The sequence below is a fragment of the Schizosaccharomyces osmophilus genome, chromosome 1, assembly GCF_027921745.1.
Source record: "Schizosaccharomyces osmophilus chromosome 1, complete sequence".
Lineage (NCBI taxonomy): Eukaryota > Fungi > Ascomycota > Schizosaccharomycetes > Schizosaccharomycetales > Schizosaccharomycetaceae > Schizosaccharomyces > Schizosaccharomyces osmophilus.
This window is the reverse complement of record NC_079238.1, coordinates 4,622,847-4,642,422: the sequence shown is the minus strand read 5'-3', so window position 1 is coordinate 4,642,422 and position 19,576 is coordinate 4,622,847. Positions and strand designations below refer to the sequence as shown.

General features: G+C 37.7%; 11 protein-coding genes and 5 non-coding genes across 16 annotated transcripts; 6 read left to right on the top strand and 10 right to left on the bottom strand.

Moving 5' to 3' along the window:
- Window positions 1–33: 33 nt before the first annotated feature.
- Window positions 34–1,229, top strand: pdp1 (PWWP domain protein Pdp1; the record flags this gene model as incomplete). The annotated part of the gene is made up of 3 exons (XM_056180901.1): window positions 34–254; window positions 304–411; window positions 473–1,229. The coding sequence occupies 3 exons, from the start codon at window positions 34–36 to the stop codon at window positions 1,227–1,229; spliced, it is 1,086 nt and encodes a 361-aa protein (XP_056035757.1).
- Window positions 1,230–1,573: 344 nt separating this feature from the next.
- rps902 (40S ribosomal protein S9) lies at window positions 1,574–2,155 on the bottom strand (the record flags this gene model as incomplete). The annotated part of the gene is made up of 1 exon (XM_056180900.1): window positions 1,574–2,155. The coding sequence occupies one exon, from the start codon at window positions 2,153–2,155 to the stop codon at window positions 1,574–1,576; it is 582 nt and encodes a 193-aa protein (XP_056035756.1).
- Window positions 2,156–2,790: 635 nt separating this feature from the next.
- Window positions 2,791–3,672, top strand: ort1 (mitochondrial carrier, ornithine Ort1; the record flags this gene model as incomplete). The annotated part of the gene is made up of 1 exon (XM_056180899.1): window positions 2,791–3,672. One exon carries the CDS (start codon window positions 2,791–2,793, stop codon window positions 3,670–3,672), a length of 882 nt encoding a protein of 293 aa, XP_056036197.1.
- Window positions 3,673–4,339: 667 nt separating this feature from the next.
- Window positions 4,340–4,876, top strand: atp14 (F1-FO ATP synthase subunit H; the record flags this gene model as incomplete). Its single annotated transcript, XM_056180898.1, has 5 exons — window positions 4,340–4,360; window positions 4,405–4,450; window positions 4,505–4,537; window positions 4,598–4,788; window positions 4,838–4,876. The coding sequence occupies 5 exons, from the start codon at window positions 4,340–4,342 to the stop codon at window positions 4,874–4,876; spliced, it is 330 nt and encodes a 109-aa protein (XP_056035763.1).
- Window positions 4,877–5,498: 622 nt separating this feature from the next.
- On the top strand, window positions 5,499–7,712 carry gcn20 (AAA family ATPase Gcn20; the record flags this gene model as incomplete). The annotated part of the gene is made up of 1 exon (XM_056180897.1): window positions 5,499–7,712. The coding sequence occupies one exon, from the start codon at window positions 5,499–5,501 to the stop codon at window positions 7,710–7,712; it is 2,214 nt and encodes a 737-aa protein (XP_056035766.1).
- Window positions 7,713–8,121: 409 nt separating this feature from the next.
- Window positions 8,122–8,919, bottom strand: pof4 (elongin-A, F-box protein Pof4; the record flags this gene model as incomplete). Its single annotated transcript, XM_056180896.1, has 1 exon — window positions 8,122–8,919. One exon carries the CDS (start codon window positions 8,917–8,919, stop codon window positions 8,122–8,124), a length of 798 nt encoding a protein of 265 aa, XP_056035765.1.
- Window positions 8,920–10,566: 1,647 nt separating this feature from the next.
- sap14 (U2 snRNP-associated protein SF3B14 Sap14) lies at window positions 10,567–10,967 on the top strand (the record flags this gene model as incomplete). The annotated part of the gene is made up of 2 exons (XM_056180895.1): window positions 10,567–10,810; window positions 10,870–10,967. 2 exons carry the CDS (start codon window positions 10,567–10,569, stop codon window positions 10,965–10,967), a joined length of 342 nt encoding a protein of 113 aa, XP_056035760.1.
- Window positions 10,968–11,176: 209 nt separating this feature from the next.
- Window positions 11,177–12,838, bottom strand: utp18 (CGI-48 family Utp18; the record flags this gene model as incomplete). Its single annotated transcript, XM_056180894.1, has 1 exon — window positions 11,177–12,838. The coding sequence occupies one exon, from the start codon at window positions 12,836–12,838 to the stop codon at window positions 11,177–11,179; it is 1,662 nt and encodes a 553-aa protein (XP_056035759.1).
- A 531-nt stretch (window positions 12,839–13,369) lies between these two features.
- Window positions 13,370–13,919, bottom strand: vps71 (Swr1 complex subunit Vps71; the record flags this gene model as incomplete). The annotated part of the gene is made up of 4 exons (XM_056180893.1): window positions 13,370–13,546; window positions 13,588–13,667; window positions 13,713–13,818; window positions 13,863–13,919. The coding sequence occupies 4 exons, from the start codon at window positions 13,917–13,919 to the stop codon at window positions 13,370–13,372; spliced, it is 420 nt and encodes a 139-aa protein (XP_056035762.1).
- A 630-nt stretch (window positions 13,920–14,549) lies between these two features.
- On the bottom strand, window positions 14,550–15,392 carry rpl8 (60S ribosomal protein L7a/L8; the record flags this gene model as incomplete). Its single annotated transcript, XM_056180892.1, has 2 exons — window positions 14,550–15,326; window positions 15,390–15,392. The coding sequence occupies 2 exons, from the start codon at window positions 15,390–15,392 to the stop codon at window positions 14,550–14,552; spliced, it is 780 nt and encodes a 259-aa protein (XP_056035761.1).
- Window positions 15,393–16,815: 1,423 nt separating this feature from the next.
- psf3 (GINS complex subunit Psf3) lies at window positions 16,816–17,633 on the top strand (the record flags this gene model as incomplete). Its single annotated transcript, XM_056180891.1, has 5 exons — window positions 16,816–16,914; window positions 16,960–17,018; window positions 17,114–17,248; window positions 17,366–17,511; window positions 17,569–17,633. 5 exons carry the CDS (start codon window positions 16,816–16,818, stop codon window positions 17,631–17,633), a joined length of 504 nt encoding a protein of 167 aa, XP_056036907.1.
- A 242-nt stretch (window positions 17,634–17,875) lies between these two features.
- On the bottom strand, window positions 17,876–17,956 carry snoZ3. The gene has a single exon (XR_008803687.1). It is a non-coding gene; the product is annotated as a small nucleolar RNA Z3 (small nucleolar RNA).
- Window positions 17,957–18,137: 181 nt separating this feature from the next.
- Window positions 18,138–18,212, bottom strand: snoZ4. Its single transcript, XR_008803686.1, has one exon. It is a non-coding gene; the product is annotated as a small nucleolar RNA Z4 (small nucleolar RNA).
- Window positions 18,213–18,313: 101 nt separating this feature from the next.
- snoZ5 lies at window positions 18,314–18,383 on the bottom strand. The gene has a single exon (XR_008803685.1). It is a non-coding gene; the product is annotated as a small nucleolar RNA Z5 (small nucleolar RNA).
- Window positions 18,384–18,577: 194 nt separating this feature from the next.
- On the bottom strand, window positions 18,578–18,644 carry snoZ7. Its single transcript, XR_008803684.1, has one exon. It is a non-coding gene; the product is annotated as a small nucleolar RNA Z7 (small nucleolar RNA).
- Window positions 18,645–18,816: 172 nt separating this feature from the next.
- On the bottom strand, window positions 18,817–18,878 carry snoZ8. Its single transcript, XR_008803683.1, has one exon. It is a non-coding gene; the product is annotated as a small nucleolar RNA Z8 (small nucleolar RNA).
- Between the last annotated feature and the right edge of the window lie 698 nt (window positions 18,879–19,576).

Here is a 19,576-nt window from a genome sequence, read left to right as displayed (position 1 = left end):
TTGGTTTATTTTATTTAAATTTTGTTTGAAATTATGGGTAATGGGAATAATGCGGCCATGAATAGCAAACAGTCTATATCACAGGTGGAAAAAAACGTGAAGTCAGAAGCAAAAGCATACACACTACAGAAGGGTGGCACTAAAAGTACATCAACTACTTTGACAAGATCCTCAGTGAAGGAAGACGCTGAGGGTGGTGTTAAGCCATATCATAGAGGAGACAGGGTATTGGCAAAAGTATCTGGATATCCATGGTATGTTAACTTCAGCTACAACAGTTAAAAATTAACTTTCTGTGTGGAGGTGGCCTGCCCAAATCGTTCGTTATAAGCTCATGAATCGGGACGGTATAACCATTGAAAAATCTCCAGAGCATTTCTATAAGGTCCAGTTTTTTCCAAATTTAGACTTGTAAGTATATTTAGGACCTTTGGCTTGTATATAAGAGCACGACCTTTGCTAACGAAATCAGCTCTTGGGTAAAACAAACTGGTTTAAAGCCTTTAGCAAACGAGGATATCAGTAATTTTTTAAATTCCATAAAAAGAAAATCAAAAATATTAAGAGAGGCTTATGAAGCAGCGCGCGAGCCACCTGACATTGAAGGTGAGGATTCCACTGAAGAGGAAGAACAAAACGAAAATGACTACTTAGCAAGTGATACCTATGTATTAGATAAACGTAAAAGGAAAAGCTTTGAGGGTTCTCCTACGGAAAACAGTACGGATTCTTCCAGTCTATTAAGTACAATGTCGTCAATCTCTTCAATATCAGAAATGTATGGAAATTTATCAACTTCCAATTTTGACTCTGCGGATTCGAAACTGAATAGAAATGTTAAAAAGACAGACTACAAAAATAATCTTTCTAGTTCGGATCTCAAAGACAGGAGGCTATTGTCGCCTTCGAATTCTGCGACTAGCGAAATGAAAACATTAGTTCAGCGCCTACTTTACTTTCGGTTTAAATTGCAAAAACTCTTCCTCTCATCAAATATTAACTTTGGAGAAGAAGAATTGTACCGCGCGAAAGAATACTTAGAGGAGGTTGAGGGTTTTCCATATCTAAACTACGAAATGATCACTACGACGAAAATAGCCAAAGTCTTGAAACGTATAGCATTACTCGATAATTTACCTAAGGATGAACTATACTCTATTCGAGGACAGTGCAAAGACATTCTCTATAATTGGAAACACAATCTATCAAGCTCGATGGAAAGCAAATAGCTTCATGGAAACTGGGATAATGCATTAAATACATTTGTACTAATAAATAAGCATGTTTTATAATTAACTAGAATTAGAGACTATTCAGAGCTGAAAATGGTGACAGCGGACATAGCCAATGAACATTTAGTTGATATGAACTTAATGAGCCTAAGGCGACAGGATTCAGATAATGCGACATGACAACCCCGATTTAACATTGTGTTAATGTACAATGACTTACGAAGCCGGCACTTTTAAACATAATAATATTTACTCTTACTGCTACTAAACAAAACTACACACGCAAAAAATCAGCTTGTTGCCTATATTAGTTCACTTGATCATTTTATTTCTTGTGGTGTTTACTCTTCTTCAGCTTCTTCAGCGCCTTCACCACCTTCTTGTTGAGCACGAAGGTGCTTTCTCTTGCAGCGACCAGGACGGCCACCACCGTAAGGAGAAGTAAGGGCAAAGTCAATGTGCTTTTGAGAGTCCAAACGGACAACGAAAGAGGGGACATTGACAATTTGCTTACCCACACGGATGTGACGTTGGTAGATCAAGACACGAGCGTGGTGGATAGACTTAGCCAAACCAAGCTTGAAAACTTGGGTTTGCAAACGACGCTCCAAAAAGTCTTCAATACGAAGAGCCAAGACATAATCAAGCTTCATACGGGTCTCGTCCAAGATACCCAAACGAACAAGACGACGAATAATGGCGTTACCTTCAAAGAGACGCTTAGGGTCCTTCTCGTCAAGAGTCAAAAGCTCACGAGCAGCACGACGGATCTTAGAGAGGGTAAGGGCAACACGCCAGATTTCGTGCTTGTTTCTCAAACCATATTCACCAGCAAGCTTGAGTTCAGCGTCAAGACGAGCTGACTCGAAGGGACGGCTAGGAACCTTGTAGGTCTTGGATTGCTTACGAGGAGCAGAAGGCATACTTGGTTTGGTGATTTGCGCAGAGGCGATTTTCTGAGTTTCTGTTTAGGCCCGTGACAGTGACGGCTTTTTCTTGTTTCAACTGCGGAGGTAGGGTAGGGTTGATTTCTTCCTTGGGTAACATCAGAGGTATCAAAGCTAAGCTTTACCAAAATTTCGCAACAGGAAGCGAAGCTTGAGGTAGAGAAACTAGTTTTATTACGGCCATTGTTGAGGAACCTTTTTTTGTGGAATTGCTGTATTTATGGAACTATGATCCAATTGATGATAATCGAAAACTGAGTAGAAAATATCTGTATGGATTGAGAACTTCAACATTTTGGTAAAAAAAAGTCGGCTTGCAATACTTTCTCTCTTTTCTGTAGAAACAGTGTGATTTGATCCGTTTCATTCACTTTTGTCCCGTGGTTCAAGTTTGATTTGATTTTTGGGTACTTCAAGAAATTTGACTAACTAGGCAAACAAAAAAGATACAAAATCATTAGTGACAGCAAACTGTTGCATTGAGATAGAAGAACCGTCAAGAGTTGATTTTTCAGCACCGTTGCAGCGGTTTAGCAGTTTTGCGAGTTTCCCTTGCTAAACTTTTTTAAGTGTGTTATTATTCAACAACGAATTGGAAAGTATATAAAGGAATGAAATCTATGGAAGATAATTCCTCCATACAAGTTCATTCTCCAAGAAATACGTTTTCTGCGGCTGTATTTTCGTCTGCAGTAAGCAATATTGTCGGATTCCCGTTAGACTCTATAAAAGTTCGCCAACAGACATACCACTTTCCTACAATACGATCTTGTTTTCAGAATGCTATTCAACATGAAGGTTGGCGTGGCCTGTATAGAGGGTTTACACTTCCTCTAATTTCAGCAACAATGTCGCGTTCAATTTCATTTACTTTATATGACTCATTTAAGCATTCGCTCGAAAATACAACGCCGTCTGTGCGTTACTTTTTGTCCGGTTTGGGTACGGGATCTTTAATTTCAATGTTTGCATGCCCCTTTGAATATTCCAAGCTATATTCCCAAATACATGCTCTTTTACGGAAACAAGATGTACAGAAAAATATAAATAAACCGTATAAACCTTCACAGAGGCCGCTCTCTTCATTCCGAAGTGCTAGTGATATTGTACGCCGGTACGGATTTTTCTCTTTATGGAACGGTTATCGGTATCATTTGGCACGGGATGCATTTGGTTCTGCTTGCTACTTCACTATTTATGAGACCTTTAAAGGGTTTTTGATTTCAAATCACATTACTCCTAGTTTTGCATATGCTTTTTCGGGCGCTTTTTGTGGTGCTTTATCTTGGGTTTTGGTTTTTCCCATTGACACTGCTAAATCTATTGTACAGAAGAATACACTTCTTTCCGTGAAAACGCCTCTCTCTTCTATTCCTTGGCTCTCGTTTTCTATATATCGCGGAATCGGTATTTCGCTTATGCGAAGCGCTTTAATCAATTCTTGCAATTTTACTCTTTTCGAGGCATTGCGTGATGTCTCTTTCTTTCAATAGAAGCAGCCTTTATGAATAAAAGAACCAAAAGACTTGTCGGTGTTTTTGAGATGGACACATATCGCGGTACCGGTATGGTTCATGTTTTACGAACGAACAAATGGCTTTTTTAACTGACATTTAAAAGCTCAGGTAAATACACAGTCGAACCTGAAAATGGTTTGTAGTTTGGACCCCCCCCAAAAAAAAAAAAATAAAAAAGAAAAGAATAAGAACCGCTCAAGTCAAATTCCAAAAAGAAGGGTATAAAAAAACTTCACTTTAGCGTTCGCGGAATACTTTTGTTAAAAACAGCAATCGTTCTTTTCTGTTGTATAAATTAGAGTTGTGAATATATCGTTATTGATTTTGCTTATGAATTACCTGTCTCCGTTATTGATTATTAATGAAAGAAATGATTTTACTTATTAATTTATAGCTTTGAAATTTATAAGGAACAATAGTTTCCGATCCTTACTGTATATATGTTCTTCGAAATTGTCTAAAGAAACTTATAGAGAATCTTAAGATGTAAACATTTCAAAAAAATAAAGAAATTATTACTTTTATGCTGATTATGGTCCAAAATCCGTGTGTTGATTTTCTACTCTTCCTCCTAGTGCCTTTCCTTGGCAGCTAAACTGTAGTACATGATAGTGAAACCTACCAACTACAACATCTTTCGAAAATGACTATGAGCACGGTTCTTGTAAGTTTAAAATTCTATTTAGTGCAATTTATTAATAAAAAAAGAAATGTTTTTCTCGTGGTTACGCTACGACCGCTCCTCGCGCTACGGGTAAGAAGCATTGTTTCGGATACCTTTTATATGTCTAACACGCTGTTGGAACAGATTCTCTTCAAAATCTTTACATTTCTGCTTTGAGTAAGACTTGTTGATTTTTCTTATGACCTCGTTTTTATTAACTGTAATGTGTTTTCACAGAATCTTACAAACCCAAAGCTACACCTCCTGCTGCTGCTGTTGAAGCTAAGGAATGGGTCTTACCTGCTGCTCCTACTGCTCCCAATTATGATCTCGACGTTTCCTCTGCTTTGGATTCCTACAAGTACGAGGGTGAAACCATCGCTGCCAAGTCATCCCAGGAAGGTGAAAGCATGGACTTTATGGAAATGGTATGGCTTCGTACTTCAGTTTTTTAATTAGAGGCTAATTGTTTGACAGTATACAAAGGATGAAGTAGCTCCCGCCGCCGAGCATTAAGATGCTTGATTTGCTTTGACCTTTTTGATGCAATTTTCTTCTTTTTCAAGGCGATAATTGATACTTTATCCTACAAAGTCAGAAGCCTAATCCTTCTCTTGACTTCTTTGCGACTATATATCTTTTCCCTTCTCATCCAACTTTAATTCAGGTTTTGTTGAATTTTGAGAAGTTCCTGTGATGTCGATTTCCAGAATTGGCGGATTTTTATCTAGCAAACATAAATGATACTGTTTCTGTACCCGCTTTGTTTACCATGCTTGAAACCATCGACGTTTGTACGATGTCTGTGATCGTATGAAAACGAAGACAGGTCAATTCAGTTTCGTTTCACCCAGCTCAAAATCTCTTCAAAGAATCTGCTAGAACTTAACTTTCTCAAATACAACTTTTAACGATAATATCACAACAGTATTGGTAAATAAAGAAGGTGAGGCAAATCCAAGTATGACCTTTACCTTGAGTAGAAATTTTTGTTTTTCTTTCCGTAAAGTTACTCATAATTCATAAAAGATAGACCAGTATCTTCCGAAAAAAAAACCTTTTCAGTAGTACACTCTACAAACAGTCAACTTTCCACTCGTACACTCGGTGGTGGAACTTCACTACAACCAATATCATAATGGAACAAGTTATTCAGAAAAGCTGTTCCGGTATTGATTCTCATGTTTTAAATTATTGTTCTGGATATGCAAATGATGCATTGAAAGATGTAGATGAAGTCTCTGAGCGCGTAATTACTTTGATTCACGATTTGTTGCTTAACGCCGGTGCGAAGCAAGATGCTGTTCAAGCTATTCAAAGCGAGCTTTTGAAGCGATTTGAAGAGCGTGAGCAACACCTTGATAAGTTGCAATCGAACAAATTGGTTCGTTTGAAAGAGACAATCCGTATGGATCATCAATCGGAAATTTCGTCCACGATGGGTTTAGTTGGTGAAAAGGTTGACTTAGATTCGGTTAAGGGACGCAAGGTAGAGTCTCGTGTTGATAGAAGAAAATTAGAAAAGGCTGAAAGAAAGATTCGTGCTAAATGGGAAAAGCGTAGTATTAAGGCTGAATATGAATCCTCCAGATTAATTCAACCCGAACAAAAATCTTACGAAGAGTTTTACATGGCGGTCAATCCTCTTGACATGTCGTCATCTAGCCAAGGAAAGACTAGGGACATTAAAGTTGATGGCATTGATCTCGCTTTTGCTGGTTTGCGTATCTTGACTGGTGCCTCGCTGACCTTAGCTCAAGGAAGACGTTACGGTCTAACTGGTCGTAACGGTATTGGTAAATCCACCTTACTACGTGCTCTTTCTCGTCGTGAGGTTGCCATTCCCACTCACATTACAATTCTTCACGTCGAACAAGAAATGACTGGTGACGATACTTCGGCTTTACAGTCTGTTCTAGACGCTGATGTTTGGAGAAAATACCTATTGAAGGATCACGAAGGCATTACTGGAAGATTATCGGTCATTGAACGTGAATTAGAAGAATTAGGAAAAGATCAAGAGGCTGATCAAGCCATTCCTCGTCGCTTGGAACGGGAACGGGATGATTTAGATATTCATTTGATGGATATTCAAAATAAATTGGCAGAAATGGATGCTGATGGTGCAGAAGCCCGCGCTGCTACTATCTTGGCTGGTCTTGGTTTCACAACCGAAATGCAAGCCTATGCCACAAAAACATTTTCCGGTGGTTGGCGTATGCGTTTATCACTTGCTCGTGCTTTGTTTTGCCAACCTGATCTCTTGCTTTTGGATGAACCTTCAAACATGCTTGACGTTCCTTCGATTGCCTTTTTGTCCGAGTATCTCCAAAGCTACAAGAATATTGTACTTGTCGTTTCTCACGATCGTTCATTCTTGAACGAAGTTGCTACTGATATTATCCATCAACATTCAGAGCGCTTAGACTATTACAGGGGTAACTTTAGCCAATTCTATGCTACTAGTGAAGAACGTTCTAAGAACCTAATGCGTGAGTATGAAAAACAAATGGAATACCGTAAGCACTTGCAAGCCTTCATTGATAAGTTCCGTTACAATGCTGCCAAGTCTTCGGAAGCCCAGAGTCGTATTAAAAAGCTTGAAAAGCTTCCTGTGATTGAAAAACCTCAGACTGAAGCTGATGTTGTATTTGAATTTCCTCTTGTCGAAAAAATTACACCTCCTATTTTACAAATGTCAGATGTATTCTTTGAATATGTACCGGGCCGACCTGTGCTTAGGAATGTTGACATTGACGTACAGATGGATTCTAGAATTGGTATTGTAGGACCTAACGGTTCGGGTAAATCCACTGTGTTAAAGTTACTCATTGAAGAAATACAACCTACATCTGGTCTTGTCAACCGTAATTCTCGCCTTCGAGTTGCTTACTTTGCCCAACATCATGTTGATACCTTGGAGCTAAATTTGAATGCCTTAAGTTTCTTAGCAAAGCACTACCCAGGAAAAGGAGAAGAAGAATACCGTCGTCATTTGGGTGCTTTCGGTGTTACTGGACCTTTGGCATTGCGTAAAATGGTTACTCTTTCTGGTGGTCAAAAATCTCGTGTTGCTTTCGCTTGTTTGGGTCTTCAAAATCCTCATATCTTAATTCTTGATGAGCCTACTAACCATTTGGATATGGAATCAATGGATGCATTAATAAGGGCTGTTGAACAGTTCCAAGGTGGTGTAATTCTTGTCTCTCACGATGTTGATTTCTTGGATAAGACTTGCAAGAGCATTTGGCAATGTGACAATCATGTGGTTTCTAAATTTGATGGCACCATTGCACAATACAAGAAATATTGTTTATCTCAGCAACCCACTATGACGGCAAAGGGTCAGTAGACTGAGGTAAAAGCAAACTACGCCAATATGTTGTGGAAAGGGTTTTGGAAAACTACTTAAATACAAATCTTTATTTTTGTGATCAGGATAGTTTATTGAATTATATTACGGAAGTTAATGAACAGCTATTTATAAGAAACATCGTCGTCAGCCAAAGAAAATCGTAACCAAAGGCATCTATAAAACTAAAAAAAATGAAATAAATAATAACCGGCCAAACAAAAGACATCAAAGCAGAAAGTAAATGGATAACTTCTCAAAAATTAAGCGCTGTAAAGTAAGGTGGATTAAGCGGAAACTTAACTGAAAATTACATAATATGACCAAGTAAAAGAGCGAAGAAATTAATTAAGCACCAAAAAGCAGGAAACCATCGTATGACCATGGAAAAGTATATCCAATGTCGTAACTAAGAGTGCTTGGGTAGCTGATTCGACATTCGAGATGATTTAGGGAAAAGTGATGAAATTGGAATAGAAGAGGTTGACTGTAAAGTTGAATTACGCTGCCATCGAGATTTGTTGGAATTAGAATTGGGCTTAAGGGAATTAGACGCAGGAGGTGGTTTAATCGTAGAAGACATTGGATAGGGATTCGTAGTAGGCTGTTTATCCCTATGATAAGAGGAGCCTAAAGGACGTAAAGGAGAGTTTGAAGTTCGGAATTTTGAATCGCCTGATACCGGTGGTCGCGTAAAGGATGTTTTCTTTAAGAAATCGTTTCTTGCTTTTGTCATTAATGAGCTTTTAGGTGCAGAATTGCTTTTGGGGGCATAACTATTTGATGGACGTAGTCGTTTCTGCGGCCTGGCAGAACGTGGTTCTCTTTCCAAAGGTACAATTCGTTTATTCTGCTTCGTCTGCTCGAGTTTCGTGTAAGCATTTCGAAGTTTTTCGGATGCCTCATTGTATTGAGTATGTCTTCGCTTCTTCATCCTCTCGTATAAAGAACGCCAGTCGGTAATTGATGGAACAGAAACCTTAAATTGTTGCAGTTCAAGCGCAAAATCGCGCAAGACATGTTGTTTCCACAGGGACTGAGATTCCTGTCTAAAATGGGGGGATCGTTCTTCTAGTAAATACAAACGATCAGGAGGTGCGCGTTCCAAAATGGGCTCAAGCAGAGCATAAGGGTAGTCTCCTATATCCTCAATGTCGTTTATGTACTTTTGAGCCACCTGTATACATATATCTTTCAAAGAAAGCATAATACATGGAAAGATATTGCGTTAAAAAAGGTTAAAACCTAGGTACTTATTATGAGAACTTTGTAAAGGAAGTTAAAAAAAAAACCTTCCCGAAAGTAAGAAACACGGAGAATGTTGAGAACGATAAAAGAAAATTTTACTGAGCTTCTTTTCTTTTAAAGATTCTAAAAGTCTTGAAATGTAATAATTATCTCAGCAATTCGATAAGTAGTTGGTTCAGTTGAAGATGGATTTTCCTTGTAAACAAGCGGTTTTGTCGGAGTTTGCAAATCAATTATAATAATTTATATTTTCCCTGTTTTGCTAAGAAATCTTTCACCGGATACATCGCTCGATTTTGGTACAGTGCATTAACTTTTTTTTGGTTGCGTTATTCCTCGCTAGTAAATAAACACAAGCAAAATGTAATAAAATACAAGCTTAGGTAGAACGATTATGCTTGTTTGAGGTTTTTTTAATCTGTTTTTATGTTTTCTGTTCGGTAGTGAAATATTGGAGAAGATTCCCATGATAAAGGTAAAATGAGTAATTGCTTTCAGAATTAGAAAATTGAAATTACTGCAATTAATTCCAAGGCATATCGTTTATAATGAGCTGTGTATATAAACAAGAAAACTCCTTCGTTTCAACTTTTATACCTGAGTTCCGTTAAGACTTTTCACTACAAGGCTGTACGAGTCAAATTTGTATATATAGTCGCAACGTAAACAAAAGAGCTATCATCTTTTTTCAGATACTCGCAAGACAATTTAGAGATACATTAACAAAAGTTTCTGAAAATAAGAATAAATTACGAGTTTCCCTCGATGTAGTTTGCTATTATTGCAAACAAATGTGTTGACTGTCTATTAAAAGAAGCTATGATTCTCGATAGCAATAGAAAGGACAATTCGAATGAGAGAATATTTTATTTAATAAGCAAGCTCTTTGGATTATCATGATGTTGTATCTGTGTCTTCCTGCTCTGCATTCTTTCAAGCACTTGTAGTAAGTAATGTTTGGGTCAAGCAATTTCTTCACCCAGACTTCTCGATCTGATATATAATATTGTAGAGATATAGCATTATGGTTTTGAAACAAAGAGCTTTCAGTTGACAGGCATTAGAGAAGATTGGGTTTCATCTTGTAATTTTATCCCACATAACTCGTTTCAAGTGTAGCATGCTAAGCCTTCATATGCCTGTCAATTTTGCTAAAAAATGAATCCAGTAAGCCCATTGATCCAAATGTCTCGTAAAGAGTCCATAAGTAGACTTTGGAAGCATTCCTCCATGGGTAATTTCATGAATGCTTTCGTTCCCTAGTTTACGATTCCAAAACAGCAAAAAAGAAACAAGGAACCATTGAAAGAAAAGTATCGTCCAGCAAGCTTCCATTAAAACCATTAAAACCTTTGAAACCGAGACACATCTGCACCCCTTTCGTTCTCTACATAAGATACGAAAAAAAAAAAAGCCTTAATTAAAGTCTAATTTTGAGCTTTAAATTTCAGAAATAAGTTCTATATCATTTTGCTAGCATACATCACAACGTCCTTTCAAAAGTGTGACATGAGAGATTTCCCAGCAATTGCCATTCTGCTTCATTTCTTTGATTTTGCTTGAACCAGTAATTTCTCAAAACCCTTTATCTAAATCTGCACTCATAATGTCCCATAGAACAGCTAACACTGAGGTTAGCTCTATCCTTTTCGTGAAAAATTTGTCGTTTAAAATCACATCAGAAGAAATGTACGATTTATTTGGCAGATATGGACCCATACGACAAATTCGATTGGGAAATACCGTCGAAACTCGAGGAACTGCTTTCGTAGTGTATGAAAATGTTCAAGACGCCCTTCGTGCTTGTAATAAGTTATCTGGATACAACTTTATGGATCGATATTTGGTTGGTATGGAGGTTGACAAAATTCAGTTTTTCGTAAACATTTTACTAACGATAAATTTTTAGTACATTATTACAATCCAGAAAAGGCAAAGACAGAGGGTGAAAACGTGAATGCTCGATACACTGCCCTTGAAGAAGTTAAAAAACGCTATGGCATTTAATAAGCCATAGCATTTGTATTATTGATGTATTATAGTTACTCATGTTATAAAATAAATATAGATACGGTTCTTCTCGTTTTATGATTGATTGAATCGCAGTATTCATTCTATTGAATGCTAAAATACCTTTATTACTAACTAAATATCCAAAAACCCTTAGTATTTTTCACGTTACATACAAACCTCTATGTTGTACACTTTCTTTTAGTTTAATCGTAATGGGCAAGTTTCCACAAACCAACTCTTCCAGCTTCATTACCCACGCATAGTTCACCACCACGACCAAAGCCTAAACTGCTTACTCGTCCAAGAGGTGTAGAGCTAGTAGGCCAGTTTCGGAATGCACTGAAACTAGGGACGTGGAACAGGCGCAGAGTATCCTTCTTGCCTCTGGAGCTGACAGCTAAAACTTGACTATCCTTAGAAAAGGCGATCGAATTAACGCTAAAAGTGACATTTTCAAGCGATGTAATCTGTTTGAAACCATCATCATCGCTCGGCGATTTCAAATCGTATACACTGACAATACCACTCTTACTACCAATTGCAAGATACTTGTCATTTCCATCCAAACAAAAACGAGTAGTAGCAACACCGTCCTGAATGTGCCAGCGCTTTGACACAGACCTATTTTCCAGATTGAAGTGCCAAATCTCTGCACCATAGCTCAAAACAAGCATTTCCTTTCCATCAGAAGTAAATGTGACATCTGAAATGGTTCCCTCGATCTTGAAACTTGTAACAAACTGTCCGGTAATAGAATTCAGTAGATTGATATATCCATTTTTTCCTTCTAAAGCAACATATTTTCCTGTAGTATCCATATGAAATCTTTCCATACTTGGTTGTAAATCCTCTTGTCCGTACATCCTGCTCACTTTTTCGACCTGGGTAGACTCCAAATCCCAGATATACATGTATTTTCTTCTACCTCCAGCAACAACATGCTTTCCATCAGGATGGAAAAGAGCTGTTTGTAAAGCGGAAGAACGCAAATGCAGAGAGGTAACAAATGGATTCACCTTTCCATCCAATTGATAAATACGGATGGTTCGGTCAAAACCACAAGTCAATAGAAGAGGAAAGAAAGGATGGAATGAAATGCAGCGGATGCCACTGTGAGAAGGAGCCTGGAAATTAGCATCCTTTAGTCTTTTAATGTCAATTGTACCAGGTAACAGGACTCGTGAATTCTTATTCACATAAGAAACGGAAGAGTTAAATATTTGACGTAGAGATGTCGGAAGTACATTATCTTCACTAAGAGAGCCTTCCTCATCTTCATCGGCCAACTTTTCATTGGGTTTGGCCCATTGAGGAACTGCGTAAATTCTTTCAAATTGTTGCCTCAGCCTTTGGGTATACTGTACACCATTAAGTTCGGCTTCACCTTCGTATCTTCGAAGTTTCCTCAGTCTAGTATTGTCATGTAAAGATACTGTGATACGCTCATCGTCGCTGTCTTCCCAAACTGCGGCAGGTGGTTCATTCACCTCTTGTTCCTCTGGTTCAACTTCCATTTTCGTTTCCTTGCCATGCTTTTCTTTTTGGGATAAATTTTCTCCAGTATCAAACATGAAAAGATCTGCATCCTCAATTTTTTCCAGATCATTTTCACCAACCTGGGATTCGTGGCCCAATTCAGGTGCTTCGTCCATTTTCTCATCGGCTACATCTTCCATGTTTCCTAAATGACTTTCAAAATCATCCGTTTTACCAAAAATAGCTTCTTCTAGCCGCAATTCCTCCGAGTCCTTTTGACGAGTTTTCACGTTTCCATTTTTTGTTGGTTTCTTCTCTACTGAGCCCAAATCAAAAAAAGCATCTTTATAAGGTGAAGCTTTAGAGCTATTTTTACTAGGTTTCGGCATGAAGGATGCTAAATTTTATATTCTTCCCCTTGTAGTTGGTTTTTGGCAGTTTTCTCTGCTCTTGATATGTACCACCAATGTGAAGGTCTTGGGTACGATGTGAAAGAAACCGAAACCAAAGATTTCGTTGTTTTCTTTTTTTCTTTACTATTCTTTTTGTATTAAGAAAAGACAAATTGGAAGTGAACTGCTACTTCATAGCTCAATTGAACTGATATTTGGCCTTGCATGCTTTTTACAGTAATAGCGACCATACGGTTAAGAATAGCTAGAACGAAGAGTTTGTTATAGAATATTTTTATTCATTTTTATTTCTTTACCTTTCTTCCGTGAAATAAGAAATCATACATTTAGGCCACATCATCAAGTCAACTCTTATATTTTCCCAAAGTAAAGTACCATTGGAATATGATCGGCAATAATATACCAGCATAATATACAGTTATAAGGAACAAGGCTTCCTTTTAAATGGGTTTCCCCTCAACTCAAATTTGAAACAGCTGCCTTTAGGAACTGTCACTGACACATATTTCAGGTATAAACCTTCATGCACCTAGTTTCACTGTGAATTGTTTCACAGTCTTTTGAACAGTAGCATGTACCACAGTTTTGACAAGCATACAGGCCCCAATATCCACATACATTGCAGAATCTGCGAGCTGGTTTGGGAGAAGGTTTGGCCACACACGTCGAGTACTTTGAGTTTGGCTATTGTTATTAATTATTTATTTCCCTTATTTTTTACTTACAGTTTCGTCAAGGTAATTAGCAAACGTTTTCCTGGAAGACAGAATGCGACGAATGCTAATGGGCATAAATCTGCGTTGCACTGAATTTGGAATGTTAGAAAGGAAAAGAAAATTAAAATGCTTACATAGTTCTCTCGGGACTTCGAATCGAATATCAGAATAGTTATCTTTATCCAGTTCTGCCAAGTTTCGTCTTAACTGTCTTTCACGAGTAGCAGGGTCAACGATTGACTAGCAGCTGTTAGCTTCTTTTTTCATTAGTTCTAACATCATACCCTTTGTTTTTGCTTTTTCTTTTTCTGTACTTGGTGTTCTACTATAGATACAAACATAATGTCCTGACGACTCTGACAGCCAAACGCTCAAGAATGGATATGCAAATGAAAAAGTGCCTTCGTTAAGCTCCTTTCACAAACAATTTGAAGTTTTCTTCAATGCCTCGCACTCTCCAAGTCTTAGGTGAAACTGAAGAGAGCTCTTATCCTTTCTGAGGAACAAACTCTCAGGTTAAAATATTTACGTAAAAAGAGAGATTTTAGTTTAAACAACAATAGAAAACAGTATATTCACGATTGTACCAAATTCTGCTACTGCACCAAAGTAATACGGAATGGTTTAAAGTTGGCGATCACAATGAAAAAAATCTTTTTCATATACTTCAGAGATAATTTATGCAATTGCTCCTTACTCAGCTTAGACTTTAAGTTCCATTTGCTACAACGTACAAAGACTAAGCATCAACTAGTTACACCTTCTTTGGAGTCTAGCATACTCTCAACCGCCACTACCAGCTTTTATCTCTACTCTTTAGTTTTACATTCACAAAAATAGCTACATTCAATGCTTATAATAATTTATGAATCGCTACATTACCAGAGACAACTAATAGCTACTATTCACAGAAGAATCTTAATACTCCCAAAAGAACTCAAAGTTTTGCATTTATATCCGTAAGCACGAACTTAAAGACGAACAGTGGCAGCAGCAGCCTTAGCACGCTTAGAAAGCTTAGCTTGGGTCTTACCACCCAAAATACCACCACCCCACTTACGGCGGAGTTCGTCATACTTGGCGTTGAAGTTAACTTCGACGGCAGAAACAACAGAGGCGAGCTCGTTCTTGTCTTCCTCACGGACGTCAGTGACAGCCAATACAGCGGAACTCTTTTGGTGAACAACAGTTCCGAGACGGGCCTTGTTCTTGACAATGGCAAAGGGGATACCCATCTTCTTGCACAAAGCGGGCAAGAAGACAACAAGTTCAATAGGATCAACATCGCTGGCGATGAGGACCAACTTGGCCTTCTTGTTCTCAATGAGTCCAACAACGTGGTTCAAACCATACTTGACGTTGTAAGGCTTCTTGGAAACGTCATGAGCAGACTTTCCGTTGGCGACAGCCTCGGCTTCAGTAAGCAAACGTTGCTTCTTCTCGCCAGCAGTCTCAGGGCGGTACTTGTTAAGCAACTTGAAGACCTGGGTAGCAGTGTTCTTGTCCAAGGTCTTTTGGAACTGAGCGAGAGAGGGAGGAACCTTCAAACGCAAGCCCAAAATCTTACGGCGACGTTGAAGGCGAATGTACTCAGGCCACTTCACAAAACGGCTCAAGTCACGCTTAGGCTGGATGTCTTGTCCAATGCCAAAGGAACGAGGACGGCTCACAAACAAAGGGTTCTTGGTGGTCTTTGCAGCCTTAGGCTGAGCAAAAGGTGAGGGTGCGACCTTTTTAGACTTGGGTGCCTAGCAATTGTTAGTTATTCGTTCTTTAGTTGTTATTCCTTCCATCGGGCAAACGTTACTTACCATTTTTGGTGGTTGTTCGTGTTAGAAGTTTCTTTCCACGAAGGTTTTTTGGGTGTGGTGTGACTGCTCTACAAAACCTACCCTAACATTATGACTTTTCTTTCGCATTCATTTAGCGAATCTTTAAGAGAAATTGCGTATGGAAAATTAATACGTAAATAAACAAGAGAGAAAGGCAAATTTGCGATTCTTCCTTGAAGATAGTTTATACGTATACAGGAAGTAGACATAGTAGAATTGGTAATAGAATCAGTCATATTGGCCACAATTGGGTTTCTTGGTTCTCGAGAAATGCCTTTTTAGTTGAGCGCTCGACTGAATAAACGTACATAGCCAATGATTTCATTGTTGATTATTTGTATGCACCATCCTTGTTCATTGTAAAAGGATGAGGAAGGGGAGTATGAAACCGGCGTTTTTCGAAAAGCCAATTTCCCTTGAAGCAGCAATTGGTCCTAAAAGCGTCGTGATAAGGTTGCAGAGGTAATAGCAAAAAACACCCCCATTTGAGTCTTTCAAGATCCATTCCATTTTTATTATGTAGTACGAACGCTGATTACTAGACTTGCATAATTCTCCCCCATAGGTGCATAACTGAAAAGTAGAAACATGCATGTCACATCAGTAGTCCATTCACTCCGTTAATAACGAAAGATGTCAACATGATATACGCTCTTTACTGAAAGTAGTGAGGATGTGCTCGTAATGGGCCCAAAGTCAAGGATAGTGAAAAGCTTTGGTTTAGTGGAATAGAATGGCTCATGACTTTCATAGCAGAGCTTTTGGAGTAAGCTACGTTTCAAAATTGAGCTTATAATCGCTTTCGGGAGCAAGCTCTATCACACCAGTATCTCTTTGTGTTTGCTGTCATAAGCTTTCTGGGCTGCACACGTCTTCATTCCCACATCGCTAGTCAATAACTTGTCCCATTTGAAATTATTCTTTCTCTTTACACGTTCAGCATGTCCTAATTCGTGGATGGTCTCACTCATCATGAAATGAAAATCTTTGAAATGACGAGTAGAATCTATAAGCTCCAGCAAAAAACCAATAAAAAAGAAATAAAAGACATTAGTATGAAATATTCTTTTGGATTTTCTACTAGGCGTACACCACCGCAGGTTTCATCAATGAATGTTTACCAAACATTATTTAGTACCTCTTATCCTTGCAAGAGCGAATATTTGGCTAAATTCTGTTCATACCAAAAGTCTTTATTTTTTTATAGGCCCCTTATTTGAAATATTCGTACATATACATATTTATATCGTTTGTTTTCTTTTTGGTTGGTTTTTCGTCAACTTGAGTCCTGTCTTGGTAAACCAGTTTCTGTCTCCCCTTTCCATTCAACAAAGGGATCGTTTTCTTCTTTTTTATGCAGTGGATTATTTAGGATTCATTTTTAGGAAAAGAGTAGGTTACAAAAATGGATTACTATGACATTGATGGCATTCTGTCTGAAAACCAAAAGGTTCCTTGTACCTGCAACGTCTCCATTCCAGGATTAGGACACGAGGGCCGAGAGGTATACTTTTTAGAAAAAATGGATTATTCTCAGCTAATTCTGTAGGTGCCGGCCGGTTCGAAAGTGGAATTACCTTTCTGGCTTGCTGAAGTTCTGGCTGTAAAGTATGTCATTTGTTGAGAGATGGTCGATAATTTGTTTATGTTCTCTCACAATTTTTTATTTTATATATCATCTCTAATTAACGTGAATCATTCAGTTCGTTTGTCAGTATTCATATGCCGATTCCATTTTCTTCTGTTGTGCGTAATGCCTTGAAAGCAAGTCCTACAAGCGTGTCCTTAAGAGATATTTGTACTAATTACTATCATTTTGCTGAAAATATGCTTCATGTGTAAGTCATTCCTTTCACCTACGAGTCCTGATCTGTTCCTGTTTCCAAAAGTGAACAGACTATTTTCGTAGTCATGCCTATAAGGTTTGTATTGCCAAATACTAATGTCATTTTTAGAATTTCCGATGAACAGCTTGCTCAGCTAACTCTGGATACACTGCGAAAACGGTCTTTAGTCATCGCCGACGGGGCTCTGAATCCTCAAGGAGCATTGCAACAAAATTCAGACTTTATCAATGGACTGGATGACTTTGAAAAATATCGTAAGTTATCAACTTCTCTTCTTACGGATTGTTCTTGCTAATACAAAACTTACTTAGTTCTGAGAACCGCGCACTCAACTCATCGAAGTCTTACACACTGGCATAATTCTACTAGCTATTAATCATCATCTTGTTGGATTCTGGTAAGACACGTCTAATTTAAACCAACTTTATACTTTCTCTACCTGTTTCTCTAAAATTCTTTACAAGCACGACGAATCATTACAATATATACATGTATACAATATCAGGATTAGGATTTGGACAAACTTGTATTTATTTTATTTCCCATACTAAATAAAATGGTTAGTGAATGGAAACCAGGAAATTAAGAGATGAGACAAAGTAGCACTTTTATAGGAATATTCAGTAATAGCGCCTTGTCACAGGCAATATCGTCACTGAAGGACTACGCAGACCGTCGTGATTGTAAAATAAGCATCATCGTATCCAATAAAGCTCTACACTTCGTCTCTAAAGCGAGACATACCAATTACGAATGGAAAACAAGCATGAACGGTGCTTTTTCATGAAACCATCAAACAAAGCTTAATCATTCGACTAGCAAGAGTTAGAGAAGAGCTAACAAAATGAAAGAGTGAGAGGAAAAAAGTTATTTTTTTACTTCAGACGTATAGTATGTCTTCAAAACCAAAGGCATCAGACATATGCTTGTCTTTGTCTATAAAATTCATCCCAATCGTAAATAACTGGTTGTCTCTCACTGTCAAATTTTATACCTTCTCAAAGCTAAACAGATTGTTAGTAGTTGAAAAAAAAAAGTAAAGTCGTGTAAAGCAGGGTTCCTCAGTTTGACATGAATGGAATTAAAGAGTCTTTTTCATCAAGGAAAAAATCAGACTCGTCATCTATAGCTCCTCCTCGGAAACTACCGTCTGCTTTACCATAGTCAAGGACATACCTAATATGAAAACATCACATTCTGGATTTCTCCTTTTATAATTTTAGAATTCATTTCTGAACCAAACTAAAAATTAATTAGTGTTTTGCTCTAAATTATCACAAAAGTGAATTGGGTTCGACAAAAGGAAGGATCAGTAACAAAAAATGCAGCACAAATTTATCTTCAGCGAGGCAAGGTTGCAATATGCCCCTAGGCCGGTAATTCCAAAGTTTTTCCTCATATCCCTCCAAAAGTCAACCAAAATCTTCATTACATACATTTTTGTACATTTCTGCAACTTTTTGTGATTTCACTATAGAGCTGTACTGATATAGTTAGTATGAGAAATAAAACAAAACATAGGTTTGCTTTCAGCTCACATAAGTACAGATACTCAGTTAAAGAATTTTAGATCACGTAAACAATCAGAAACTCTAGTTTGTAAAAAAATGAGTCATCAAAGCACTGTCCTGGTTTGCTGAAACAAGTGTTTTCGAAACATACCTTTGCTCAAATATGAGAAGTTTTCATTGTAAAATCCCGTGTTTCCCCAAAATGTACTTGGGAAAAGACACAATCATACCTTTGATGTCTCGCCCTTATATACAAAAAAAAAAGTCCAATACTGCACCATATTTTTGGCAGTCATACCTCACTATACGACACAAACTGATTCACCGTACATGTTCGTGCAACGGTAAAATGATAATTAATCCTAATTCTGTAAACAAAGATAAAAAATAAAAAATAAGGGAAAAATAAAAAAATAAGAAATAATTCATGCAAAAACAAAGGCAAAGACATTCCAATAAGCTATATATTATTTTTTTAAGTGTAAATACCAAAGTTTTCGCATTTTGACAGTCGTATGAAACTTGGGCGAGATGGAAATGTTTTTGTGGAAACCTGATCCATCGAATACTAGTTTCTTACATATAGCCAAAAGTATATTACGAAAATTCATTTATATGGATCAATCTGTTTTCGTACTTTTTTTATTTTTCATTCATCATAGATGAGTCAATTTGAATCACTACATTCAGATACGTAGATGCACCCTCATATACTATGGGTGGTAATTACATGAAGACACTCTCACACGAATTGAAACCTACAGATTTTCCTAGTATATAGGATTACTACAACAGTGTTTTCTCGTCT